This window comes from Phascolarctos cinereus, unplaced genomic scaffold (genome assembly GCF_003287225.1).
Source record: "Phascolarctos cinereus isolate Bilbo 61053 unplaced genomic scaffold, phaCin_HiC Scaffold_2;HRSCAF=192, whole genome shotgun sequence".
Lineage (NCBI taxonomy): Eukaryota > Metazoa > Chordata > Mammalia > Diprotodontia > Phascolarctidae > Phascolarctos > Phascolarctos cinereus.
In genome coordinates this window covers 183,828,190-183,842,270 of record NW_027555625.1, presented here as the reverse complement: position 1 = coordinate 183,842,270, position 14,081 = coordinate 183,828,190, and the positions used below count along the sequence as shown (strand labels likewise).

At 36.7% G+C, this 14,081-nt stretch overlaps 1 protein-coding gene across 4 annotated transcripts in view; it reads left to right on the top strand.

The window, feature by feature from the left end:
* The window catches only part of ARHGEF10 (Rho guanine nucleotide exchange factor 10), a 213,484-nt gene that overhangs the window by 170,413 nt on the left and 28,990 nt on the right, over positions 1-14,081 (top strand). For all 4 annotated transcript variants that reach the window (XM_078149742.1, XM_020973007.2, XM_020973005.2 and 1 more), the window contains 2 exons: positions 235-392; positions 10,411-10,553. In XM_078149742.1, coding sequence (XP_078005868.1) covers positions 235-392; positions 10,411-10,553 — 301 coding nt within the window. The remainder of the gene's footprint in view (positions 1-234; positions 393-10,410; positions 10,554-14,081) is intronic.

Here is a 14,081-nt window from a genome sequence, read left to right as displayed (position 1 = left end):
CAGTATAGCATATTAATGGTTAGCTTCTTCTTTGGCACTTTAATTTTTTTTTTCTTCATGCTTTTTTTTTTTTTGGTATCACAGTTTCTGGAAATACCCTATTACTCCCTCCAAATTTAACACTGACTCCATTATAATAAAGTAAAAACAGTTAACCAAAAAAATCCCTAACTTTTAAAGTCCTTTCTCTATATGTCAAACATATGCTTATTAGTTTATGTTTTTCTTTTAAAGCATTTCTATTTATAAAAGTAGTCAAGGCTCAAAGAAGGTGCGACTTCAACACTTTTTCACACCTGAGAAGTCTACTGTCATGAGCCTAACTTGCACATCCCAGTGTCTCTATGCTGGTCTTGTCAATGGGAATGTTGCTGTCTACACCAAAACAGAAGGTAACTATAATCCGAATTTACAGGATTTGTACATCAGGTCTTGTGTTTGTTGCTTGCTTGTTCCCTTTTTCCACTATATAATTTATGCCTAAGTATATCAAGTATTTTTGTTTCTCTATAGAACTTCTGAATTTAAACACTTTTGTCTAGATAACTACTTGTTAGGTATGTTATAGTGAGGACACCTTTGATGTATGTGTTGAACTGGATGGTCACTGTGATCACTTCCAACTCTTGAATTATGGAATTCTATAGTTCTTGTCTTTTATTTTTGCTTGGTACTTTAGGTTTTGTTTGGCATATATTAAACATTTAATAAATGTTTGCTGATTGATTGATCTAAACTACCCAGTGTGGTTCTGTACAAGTATCAGACATTTAATGAATATTTGTTGAATGAGTGAGTGCTAAAGTGTTTGATGTTTCTTCATTTAAATTTTGAAACCGTTGGCAGTAAAAAAAAAAAATCAGGCCAAACACATACAGTGAATGATATTAGTATTGTGACATTAATAAGGTGACTAGTTCAATAGAAGGTGAAAAGTCCTGCAGGCCTGGCCCTTCAGAGGTTCATGCTGTCCAACCTGATTACTGTTGATCAAATTCTTTCATTCATCTCCTTGAATCCCTAGCATACTCCCCAACAGTGGTTATTTTGGGCCTTGCTCTCTCTCCTCAAACCTCCATTTCTGTTCTCACCATCGCTTTTAGCAGATGGTCTCTCCATCTATTTGTGGCTATTGTAAGCTGTATTCAACAAAGGATTACAGGATCAAAGGATCAGAGTTCTGCCATCTGCCCCCAGGTTTACATCAACATATCAGTGTCTCCTCTGCCTTCTCAGATATCCTTCTACTTGCAGAGAATCAGTTTGTTTTCTCTATAAAGCTAAATCATCCACCTGTACTCTACGCCTCATGGCTTCAACTCTTCTAGAGTTACTACTATCAAAGTTTGATCCAGTTCTAATTTCTTCATTGTCTTTCTGCCCACTAGATCCTCTCTTCCTGCCTTCAAACTTGCTCACGTATCCCCCTAACTTTGAAAGTAGTAACACAGAGGCCATTTGCATGGTCCTGTTATTCATTCACTCAGTCATTCCATCTACTAACTGCCTTCATTTTCTATGAGCCCATTCCCTAAATAGTCATCAAAAATCTAATTTCCATCCCTACCACTCTACTGAAATAGCTTTCATGGGTAACCAGTAAACTCTTTCTTGCTGAATCAAATGGCCTTTTCTCAGTCTATGTCTTTCTTAACTTCTATGCCATAACATTTTACTTTACTGACCACTCTGCATTTCTTGAAACTATTTTCTTTCTTGTGTTTTGTAGAAAGCACAGTTTTTGGTATTATTCTTTAACTGTTCCTTCTCTGCCTTCTTTGTTGCTTCCCTTCCTTTCCTCATTCCTTAAATGTGGATTCCCTTTGGGTTCTTTCTTCAACCTTCTACTTGATGCCTGAGTCTGTCAGTGAGGTCAACCATTCTTATGTCTTCAGTTATAGTTTCAAAATCTCATTTCTCTACCTACTATTTCAAAGGTATTAAATGAATCTTGGCCAAGTGATAGACCACATAGAATTCATGATAAATCTCTAAAACTAAGGCATGCAATACAGATAGTCTGTGTTGGTTAAAGTGAGGACTATATAAAAATGTTGAGCAAAAGTGTTGTCAACTGCTTCAACATTTCAAGGACTTGTTATCAATGTGAGTACTGAAGATCACTACCTCTCCATGGTCATTGAGAGTTGTTGTGGCCTGAAAAATTTATAAGTATTTGGCTATCTTTTGGTTCAGAACAGCTCTTCTTCCTCATTCATGTGTTCTTCACATTAATTCCTTGGTTGCCATAACATAAAGCACATTATTTTAAGAACTACCTGATTACTTTGTATAAATATCGAATATACCTGTATTTGTACATTTGTTATTTTCTCTGATATAATGTAAACTCCATGAGGGAGAAGATCTTTTTTTTTTTTCCATTTTTGCCCTTGAATCCCTGGTGCCTAGTACACTACCAGACACATAGGCATTTGGTGAATGGCTGTTGATTGATTGATTGTTTATGACTCTTAAGCCAATTATGCAAACGACCATGGGAAAGTCTAGATAGTTGTGCTAGACTAGTTGTGTCCATCTAGTATTAGTTGGAAAACATATTCCTGAATAAAATAACTTGATGGATGAAGTTATTTAAGACTGATCATTTAAATGTTGAACGTCTTCCAGATATGTTCATTTTAGCTTGAATGTCATGATTGCTAGACTGTTTCTTTTAGACAGTAATTAGATAAAAGATTCAACCCATTTGTAATATATTTCATCAAGTTGTTTAAATGTTGATTTAAAAAGAAGGGCAACCAGCATAAAAGCCTATTTAAAACTATTTAAGACAAAAATTGTAACTGTCATTTAAGACCACGTTTGACTGTTCTGCTTTTAGAGAGACAGTTTAGTATAATGGGAGAATCTTGGAAAGAGACTTGGATTCAAATCCTCTTAGAATTCCTAAGTTCCTTTAAAGGCCACTTCCCTCAGAAGGCTTTCTGTGGTTTTCCCTCCCCATCACCTGCTCCAGATTTACACCGTGGTCCCAGAGGCCCGCTAGTAGATAAAGAGATAACCTTAGAGTCAAACAGATGTATTCTCAAGATATGGACTGAAGTCTTACCTCTGACACATCCTGACCAAGTGAGGCTACACAAGTCCCTTAACTTTTTAGCACTACAGGCTATTCTCTTAAGACTGTAAATTTCAGAACTGGTACTAATTAGCATTGGTAGAGGGATTTTCCTTTCTGAGGGGTGCCCTGTACCAGTGAAATCACATGTCTGGTTCAGATTACTTTATATAAATTTTGAATATATGTTTGTACATGTTATTTCCTTTGATATAACGTAAACTCCATGAGGGGAGGTCCTGGGGTCAGGAAGACCTGAGTTCAAATCGAGCCTCAGATACTTATTAGCTGTGTGACCCTGGGTAAGTCACATAAGCCTGTTTGCCTCAGTTTCCTCATCTATAAAGTGAGCTGGAGAAGGAAATGGCAAAACAGTACAGTGTCTTTGCCAAGAAAACCCCAAATGGGGTCATGAAGAGTCTGACAAGACCCAAATGACTAAACAACAACAGGCTCAGCACAAGGTACTCTTATCTACTGGGGCAGATCATAAAACAACTATACCGTCTCATCTTATTTAGTTCCTGTCAATCAAAATTATTATTATTATTATTTTTAACAAAGTTTCTTCTGTATACAAGACATTGTGCTAGATACTAGACTAGGAGTGGGGAACTTTCAGCCTCAAGGCCACATGTGGCCCTCTAAGTCCTGAAGTGTGGTAAAGGATTTATTCTGTGAAGTTTGGATTCAGTCAAAGGGCTGCACTTCAGGACCTAGAGGCCACGTGTGGCCTCAAGGCTGGAGATTGCCCACCCCTGTAAAGATAAAACAATCTCTTCCCTCAAGGAGCTTACATTTGATATTTGTTTTGGAGAGACCAGGCCTATGAGATAAATAAGCACCTGTCTTGGAAGTTATAATCAAATAGAGTTGCTTGGGGACAATAAAAGATTACGTGTCTCGCCCAGCCTTATATAAACTATATTATCAAAGGCAGGATTGATACACTGATTCCTAGGCCTACTCTCTATTCACTATGTGGTGTCTGCTTCAACATTTGTTGTTGTTAAGTTGTTTCAATCATGTCCGAGTCTTTGAGCCCCATTTGGGGTTTTCTTGGCAAAGATACTGGAGTGCTTTGCCATTTCATTTCCCTCTCTGGCTTATTTTACAGATGAGAAAACTGAGGCAAACAGGGCTAAATGACTAACACAGAGTCACACAGTTAGTGTCCAAGGCCAGATTTGAACTCACAAAGATGAGCCTTTCTGATTCCAGGCCCAGCACTCTATCCACTCAGCCACCCAGCTGACTCCTCCTTCAACATACCCTTCTCAATCCAATGCACTGGAAATCAGGCTCCAGGTTTTTTTTAACATGGGTATCCACTTTGTTTTTCAAGTGCTAAAATTAAAATGATAACATATTACTTAGGGACAGAATGTCATTTTATTGAGCTCTGAACACAATGAAGTTTCCTCTGGGTAGAAAATTGAAAATTGATCTAGTCCACCTGCTTTGGGAAAATGACACTACTCTCGCATAAACTGAAACTTTTTCTGCCTGAAATGCAATGTCATGTTCAAGCCAGAGTCAAAGCTGCTGACAAAAGGTCAGATTTGTACCAGTGTCATCTGACATACAAGTAATCTTTGGTTTGGAATCCATCCATAAGTCCCTTGCAGTTACAACCTACACAACAGCAGCATGAAATGTGCCATAGGATATACCTCCATGGAAAATATTCTCAAGTACTCCACCATGCCTAGGCAGATGCCCAGGCCAAATCATTAACTGTAGCATTTCTGCAAACTCCACACAATTGTCATTGGTGGAGAAAAGCCAGTGAATGAGTCCTAGGGGTGCCGTCACCATAGGGTATCATCAGTGCTGCTAATGCACAAAGAAGAAAGGAAAAGGCTAAATTCCTTTGGCGGAAGACTGAGGGGAAAAAATCTGTGAAAGCTGAAATGCTAAAGGTTGTGTTTCCAGAGAAAGTCTTTCAAAGCCACTAAGTGAAAATCCATGGCTTGAAATTTTCTTTTCAAGCCCTAAAAGATCTACCAAATGTTCCATGATACAAACACTAGGTATACAAATAGAAAGTTAGCAAATTCCCTATAGTATAGACATGTTAAAACATATATTGAAATGATCAAGTCAAAGTTAATCATGTTTTGTTTTTGTTTTTGTCAGGGTTAGGGATTTGGGGAGCAGTCAAGCAACAAGTATTGTAGGTGTACAATTGCTTCATTGTTTTGATTCGAAGTGGAAGTGGTTGTCAGTTCTTAATGATTTTTGTTGGTGAAGGGCAGGACCTGACATTTTTTACCAAAGTCAAAAAGTTTTGAGTACCAGGCCCAGAAATACATGATGTCATCTGTGAGCCAACCTGTCCAACTTCAGAGAGCCATATCATTAGAATCAACTCATTCAGATGTCCATTGAAGCATGGAGGGGGTGAAGAACTGTTAGTGAATGAACTAACCACACAAATTAAATTACAGGTCTTTGGAAGTATTGAAATGTAAAAGATTATCAACTCCTGGAATTTTAGGATCTTGGGGATATCAGATTACCTGGTTAGCTCAATTTCAGACCTATAAAGTCAAAACTTTCAAGTTATCAACATCAAGATCCTTAAAATATTGAAAGGCCAGGAACATTTCCCATAGTACTATACGTAGAAATCTAGCAAAAATATAGCCATTCTCTTTTTATAGTTATGATAGATGTAAAGTAATTCCTCCTGCTTTAATTCACTGTCTCATGCTCTATTGCCCTTGAAGACAATAGCTGTATTTCAGATGTGGGTGGGATTAGGTGGAGCAGAGCCAGGCAAAACCAGGGAATAGCAAATAGGCTAGTTAGACTGAATGTAGAATACATTAAGAAGAATAGCATGAAAGTGGAGCCTAATATTCCAACTGTAAGACAATTTTTTCTCTACTTCCCCTTCAATTCTGGGCTCAATTTATTGTCTATCTTTAGTACTAGTCCAAGATGGAGATTTAATATAGATACATACATATGTTGGGTAATTCATTGAATTAGTCTCCCAGTATACATAAATATGAAGAATGGATTGGGGGCAATATGTGTATCAACATAGACCTGTAAGAGCATATACATATATACTTACATACTTCTAGGCATGTTGCCCAGTATCTTTTGAAAATTATTTGAATTTATCTGTCAATTTAGACCACACACACACACAAACACACAAACACACACAAACACAGTAGGTTTCCTTAAAGCTTGACCCAAATATTTTGGACTGATGCTACAGATAGATGAGAGAGACAAAGAGACCGAGATGGAGAGAGTACACACATATTGATATGCTAATTCATTGGGCCATCCATCCAACTTCATGCCATAATTTGGACAATAAATATTCTTTATCCTCTTGGGTTTTCCTGTATGGTTTACTAAACTTATCATTTCTGAGTGCCTCTGGATCTCACTGAGGAGGCCCTGTATTGTTTGAAGGCTTGCTGCAGTCATCACAGTGTTATCTGTAAATGTGAGCATCTGCAAAATTTTACCACCTAAATATAAGAAATCGCTTCCAATTGGCCTCTGTTAAGTACATCTTCTATGACAGTGTTGAGCATATGTCTCCCTATTTTATGTCTTGTTTGCTATTGATATTCAAGGAAAACAAGCTATTTGTGCAGTTAAATCTATCAAAAAATCTTGTATGATCTCAACATATTCATGGGAGACACTTTGGAGAAGAATTACTGGGAAGGCTGCATTTTGCCCTTCTGACCAAAATGCTAAGCTATTGAAGACATGGGTTCGAAAGTCAGCTACATGTTCCAAGTCAGATCAAAGCTTCCTAAAGTTGTGATGAAAAATCAAACAGTAGTCAATTCTATCCTTTTATTTGTCATTATTTAGGGACTTCAGCCTATTTTGTGTTCTGGGAATCCTTTCTGCAGCCCAGTCTTTTTCTATAATAATGTCATGGAACTATTCATTATTTTTTCTCTCTCCTGAGCTTTGAAAATGAACAAATAAGGACTTGGAGGGGCATAGAAGGTATTAAGCCAATAGATATCTTACATATAGGCAGAATGAGTGGCTACCTACTGCATGTAGCATGACTTAATGGAAGTCCGGAAGAATCCTCTGCCTTCTTATACACAGCACTCACCACCTATTTTGGCTCTGAAGATCTTTTTACTACTGGAGAAAATCTTCCATTATACAGCCTAAGAGAAAACTTGAAATAGTTGCCTCAGGAGGAGTGAAACATCTTTGTAGTGTGAAGTTAAGAAATGGATGGCTAATTGATCCTTTTCTGAGTATAGATGTTAATAGAGGAGGGGAAAAGAGGGAAGCATCACAAGGTAATTCTGTGGATAAAGGGGAAGGAGATAGAGGAAAAGAAGGCTGGGAGGACCAAAGGCAACTTTCTCTACCTCTTATTTTTCTGAGGAATAATCCTTTATGCCTTGATAATCCTTTTTATGATGCTCCAGTAATTTTTCTGCTCATGAAATTTAACTTTCACTCTAGAAGGCCTCACATGCCATTATTCTACTGACCTGATTGACACCACAAACACTTTCTAGTAAACTATAGTTATTGATCACTCACTTAAAAAGAACACTATAAAATAATCACTGGATAGAGAAAAGAAGGACATAGAAACCCATTTCCCTCCCCTTAGAAATTCATGTTATCTTTAATTCATGTGTCATGTACAGTGTTCCAACCATCTGCTTTAATGGGATTTTATTATAAAAGAAAAATTATCAGATTAAAATAGTCTAACTATAGGTTTTCTTCAGTTACATGTCCATTTATTTCTCTTGTAACTGTCATCTTGAAAAAGTAAAGGTATAGTGGGAATTGACATAGTAGGGGATATAATGGGCTGAGAATCAGGATATCCAGCTTCTGATCCTAGCTCAGGCAGTTATTAGCTGTGCAACCTTGGAAAGCCTTTTCCTTTCCTCTGATTCTGATTTCCTCTTCTATAAAATAATGGATTTGGAATAAGCATTTGCTAAGATCCCCTCCATTTCTGACTTTTCTGTGATTCTGCCAAATGCCAATACTATATTGGATAACCATGAACCAAACCAAACCAAAAGTGAAAATTCTCCCAGGAAGTAGATAAAACCAGTTTTCTCTGCCTTGCAGCTGTGGTGGGGACTAAAAATGTTTATGGAATTGAACTGAATTGAATTGAGTTGTGAGATGTCTCAGATCATTTATTTGCTTGTGGACTGAAACAGTATCACTTTATTTTTAGGGCCAAAATTAAAAGGTAAATGTCACCCTCTGTTTAATTATCAGAAATAAAATCCCAGCTTTAATTTTTTTTTAAATAGGCTGCTATGAGTTATTTAATCTGGAGTTTCTTGCTCAAGAGAATTGGCCAATAATATTTTGAAAAACATAGCAAGTGATGTGAAACAATATGAAGAGAAGTAGATAATATTGTTTCTATTAACAATGATAATGAATTATATATCTGCCTAGCACACTGTAGTTTATAAAGCCCTTACATGTAAATGATCTTTTCTCATCTTTGAACCCCATAAGGTAAGCAAGACAAGAGTTATTTATTCATATTTTACTAGTGATGAAATAGAGAGATTAAGAAATTTGCCTAACTGTGGTCACATGACTAATAAGTTCCAGACTTGGGAATCTAGTCCAGGTTTTCTGATTGCAGGGTTTTCTCTTTCCAGTCTATTATGCTACCCCTTAATAAAACCATTTGCCACAATCTGCCAACCTAATTGCAATGCCACAGGTCTCTCCCTACCCCAGTCTATTCTCTACTCAGCTACGGAAGGGATCTTCCAAAATCTCAGATCTTTGCATTCATGCCCCTCCTCCCTACCCCCCCATATACCCAGTATATTCCAGTGATTCTTTATCACTTTTAAGATGAAATATAAAATCTTCTATTTGGCCTTCAAAGTTCTTCATGACCTACCCCCAACCTACCATCTTTCCAGTGTTCTTACATACCTTTCACCAACTCTCACATACTCCGTAATCCAGTGACAGTGACCACCTTGCTATTCTTCACACAAGATACTCCATCTCCAAACTCCAGACATTACCAACTATCTCCCATGCCTGCAATATTCACGTATCTCATCTCTACCTCTTGGCTTTCCTGGTTTCCTTTAAGTCCCAGCTAAAATCCTACCTTCTGCAAGGAGCTTTTCCCAATCCCTCTTAATTCTAGTGCTATCTCTCCATTGACTGTCTCCAATTTATGTTGTACATACCTTGTTTGTACATACTTGTTTGCATGTTGTCTCCTGTATTAGACTGTGAGCTCCTTGAGAGCAAGGACTGTCTTTTGCTTTTTTCTGTATCCCCAGCACTGCCTAGCACATAGTAGGTTTACTGACTGACCGACATTATTGTCATTAAAAGCCACGGGTCTAACAGACATCAAAAGACCAAAATTGGTGATTGCTTAATATATAGAATCAAAGAATGAGTTAGAACCTTCTGTTCTACTGTTTTTGCACCTTGACGCTTATTAAATGCTTAGATGCTTAGTTTGTTGATTGATGGATGGATAAATTTTAAAATGGAAAAAGCACAAGATTTGGAGTCAAAGGAACATGGGCTTGCCACATCCTAACGAGATATTTTACGTCTTGTGTTTGGGCTAGTAAGATTCCTCCAAGCTCTAGATGTCATGATTCTAGATCCTATTACCTTTTAATGATTAGAACTTATATGTAATAACAGCTTTGATTTTTTTTTCTATTTGGGGGCATTGCTACTGAATTACTACTTATACTGTTACATATTCTACATATATTTTCAAATATATGTATTTAAATTTAGTCATGTTTCAATTATTCATGATGTTATTATTGTTATTTTTGCCATCATGCAGAAGTTATAAGGAAGGATCTTTTACCCTAAAATACTTATTCTCTTTTTCAAATGTAGAGCTGCCAGAGGTCCATAATTTCATTAGCAAAGTTCTTTCTTCATGGACCTAAAGGGTTACCCCTTCACATTTAAGAGATGGTCTTCAAAAGTTTTCGTGGCCAAAATAATTCAGTACTCAGTGGCCAACCTTTTATTAATACTCATTACCCATAACCCACCAGAAAAGAAAGCAAATTAAGCAAAGGAGAACAGTTTCTCTTAGGCTAATGCTTTTTGCATTGTGTATTAATCCTGAACATGAAATATGATTAGACAGAATAAAATAAAGTACATCCACCAAATATACATATATTCTAATGTCAGTTAAAAATAAGTTTTGATTCTTTGACAGTTAGAATGGTCTAATTCGCTACCCCCATATCCAGAATAACAAAACAAAACTACATCAATAATTAGGGTTAGACTGTGATTTTATTTTATTTTTTTCATTTAAGATGGATCCTGGAATTCTGAACCTCAAAAAGTGGTCAAATTAGGTGTCCTCCCAGTTAGAAGTCTACTAGTGATGGAAGATACAATATGGGCAGCATCCGGTGGACAAGTTTTTATCATCAGTATTGAGACTCATTCTATAGAGGTAACTTATTTTTAATACATTATTTTTATACTGTGCGATGAAATAAACCCAATGAACATATATCTGAAAAAAAAAGTTAAGGATACCAGCTTCTGATACTCCCCAAACACAGATGAAATCAGAAAGCCTGAAGGAGAGAGCTTCAAAAGTACTTGATAAATGATCAAGATCACCCCATAATCCCAACCATATTGATTAGGTTATATAATGATAAATGTTGATGTCTTCTAAAATTTATTTTAAAATATTCTTGGAAAAATAGATGTTGGTTTTGCGGGGTTTTTGGTTTTTGTTTGTTTGTTTTCAAGGGTAGGGGGTGGGGTGGGGCAATATGTAAGTTTCCTCAGCCTGCATAATACCCTCTCCTACTGTTCAATCTAAACTTGGCTAATATTTTTGTACTCAGTGCAATTAACGACTCTAGAAAAATGCATTCCTATGAGCCTCTTCCAGTAGGTAACTAATTGCAGAAACAAAGCCTATTCCATTTTCTTAAAGCCCTCTGCCTGATTCCTTTGGGAGCTATATGTATAGATGGTAGATGGCTGCTTTCAGTGTTTCAAAGCAAACTAAAATCGAGCAAATGATTTTTCTAAACTGATTAGGTATTCAGTATATGCATTATAATAGAAAAGTAGAATGGTGTCTAGAGGGGAGGGAATATTGGACTGGGGTCAGGAGACCTGGGATCCTGGTGCGCTCTCAGTTATTATTTAACTAAATTACCTTGGGGAAGTCACTTTCCTTTTCAGGGCCTCAGCTTCCTTTAGGGTGTGAGAGTTGAACTGGTTACCCTCTCATTTCCATTCCCTCTCTAAAATTTTAAGTTTTGCTTATTTGTTTCATTTATTTCAGGAAATGTCTGGATTTTATAGAGAAAAATTGGTTTAAATTTAAACCGCATACAAGTTCTTAAAATTCTGTAGCTTAATATACCATTGGAGTTTTATGTCCTCCTTCCCTAATCCATTCTTCATGCTACTGATAGATTAAGCTGCCTTATGCACTGGTTAGCGTGTACCACTCCCTTGATCGAAACTGTTATTACCTAACAAAGTCTAAATTCTATTGGCTTATGATTCAAGATTCTATACCCTACCGTCCTCTCTATCTTTCTCTTCTTGTAATGCTCTTCCAATGCACTCACTTCCATCACTCTGGCCTATTTGCCATCCTTTATCTAGTACATCCCACTACCTTTGTTCATGCCACCTCCTGGGGCATGTTATACTCTTTTCCTTAATCTCTGCTTGATGAACATATTTAAGTCCCAACTCAAACGCTATCTCCTCCAGAAAACTTTCCCTGATTCTCACCTCAGCTTCCATTTTGAAAATAATTTTTCCTCCCTTGAGCCTCTTTGTAGTATTTTGTAAACTCTGTTATCCTTATTATACTCCATGTTAAAACTATATAATTGTGGTACTATTATGTAGGCAGCATATATTTCTTCCATTAGTATCTTCTTCCAACTCAGTTAAGCAATAAGCATTTATAAAGCACCTCTTAGAGACCAGACATTGTGCTAGAAGAAGGGCCACAAATTAAAAAAAAAAGAGACAACTCTTGCCCTCAAGAGACCCATGTTCTATGAGTTCTAAAATTTTCTGAAATAAATATGATAAATAAGCAAAACAATCTGAACAAAATTTTAGAGAGTGAATGGAAATAGGAAGACGACTAGTTCAACCCTGACACTCTACAGGAAGCTGAGGCCCAGAAAAGGGAAAGTGACTCCTCCAAGTGTATCTCCTACAGGGAGTAAAACATGCTTAAAATAAGTGAACATATACAAAATAACAATACAAAACACATGACATGTAACATATACAAAATAAATTCAAAGCGATTTCAAGAGTAGGGTACTAACAATTGGGGGAATCAGGAAAGAGCATTCAAAGGAGTTGGCACTTGAGATGAACCATTGTGGGGTTAGGGATCCAAACAGGAGAGGTGAGGGGCAAGGGCATTCTAGACACGAGGGGATAGCCTATAGAGAGTCATAGAGAAAGAGGGGAAGTGACTTGCCCATGACTAGCCCTAGTTACTAAATGACCTTGACCTTGAGTCTTCTATCTCCGTATTCATTGTTTTATTTATTTATATTTAGTTTTCAACATTCCCTTTTTTTTTTAGGCAATTGGGGCTAAGTGACTTGCCCAGGGTCACACAGCTAGTAAGTGTCAAATGTTCGGTCTGAGGCTCAGGTCCTCCTGACTTCAAGGCCGGTGCTCTATCTGCTGTGCCACCTAGTTGCCCCTCAACGTTCACTTTTATAAGATTTTGAGTTGTAAATTTTTCCCCCTCCCCAAGGCAGCATGCAATCTGATATAGATTATACTTGTACAATCATATTAGATATATTTCCACATCGGTCATGTTGTGAAAGAAGAATCAGAGCAAAAGGGAAAAACCATAAGAAAGAAAAAACAAAAAAAAAAAAAAAAAGAGAAAATAGTATGCTTCAATCAGCATTTAGGGTTCTTTCTTTGCATGTGGATAGCATTTTCCATCACTTCACATGCATTGTTGTTTGCCTATATTGTGCTCCTTTATAGTGTATGGTCTTTTGTATCTGCCTAGATTATGCTTTCCTCTTACAGTGCAAAACTGTGACAAACATGTGAAATTCTTCATTTTAAAAAAATTTAATACCAACAGTTATTCAACAACCCTCTGTAGCATTTATTAAACTCATACCATGTGCCAAGCACATTCTAGTACTGATTACAGAACTTAAGAGTACCAAGGGACAACTGAAATAATTCCTGCCCTGAAGGAATTATATTCTATTTAAATTTAAATATTGAAAAAAAAGTGTGTGTGTATGTCAATATGTATACACATATGTATTTAACAAATAAAAAGAAAACATTTCCTTAGTTGCAATCAAGACATTTACAGGTTTCTATTTCTTCTAGTCATGTTTTCCCAAATTCTAACACTTTTAGAATCAGCCATTTACTTTTAGATAATCTAAAAATATATTTTAAAATTTGGCTAAGGTGGAAGTAATAAAATTGTTTCAACCATAAACCTGCTCTATGAAACTCTCTCACTACTTAAACTAGCAATTTTTTTTACTGTCGAGGATAGCAAGATCCTGGCCCCTTGACTTTTGAACAACCAGATTCATTGTGTTGGTCCTGTTGTGAAACTGTGGTTTGCTTCTTGGCACAGAGACATGGATTTGCAATCATGCCTGAATTTCCCCTGAGTTATGGGAAAGAGATGCTGAAAAGAGATCCTAATTCTACAATGTAATGATGAAACAGTGGCAGACCATGCTATGTTTCACTTTTGGAGAGACTTAACTCTATGATACATGCCCAATAAAAGGAGTTGCTATAGAGTTAGAAAAAGAATGGTTTGAGAAAATGAAATGTACTTGGGATGAGTGGAAAGGGAGGTAGAAGAAGATGTTATCAATGATTTCAAAAGCATTGATCTGATATGCAAAGCCCTACATAGCCTTAGGGTAAATTTATTCTTAATGTAATATGTACTTGATGAAGTTCTAAGAGAACG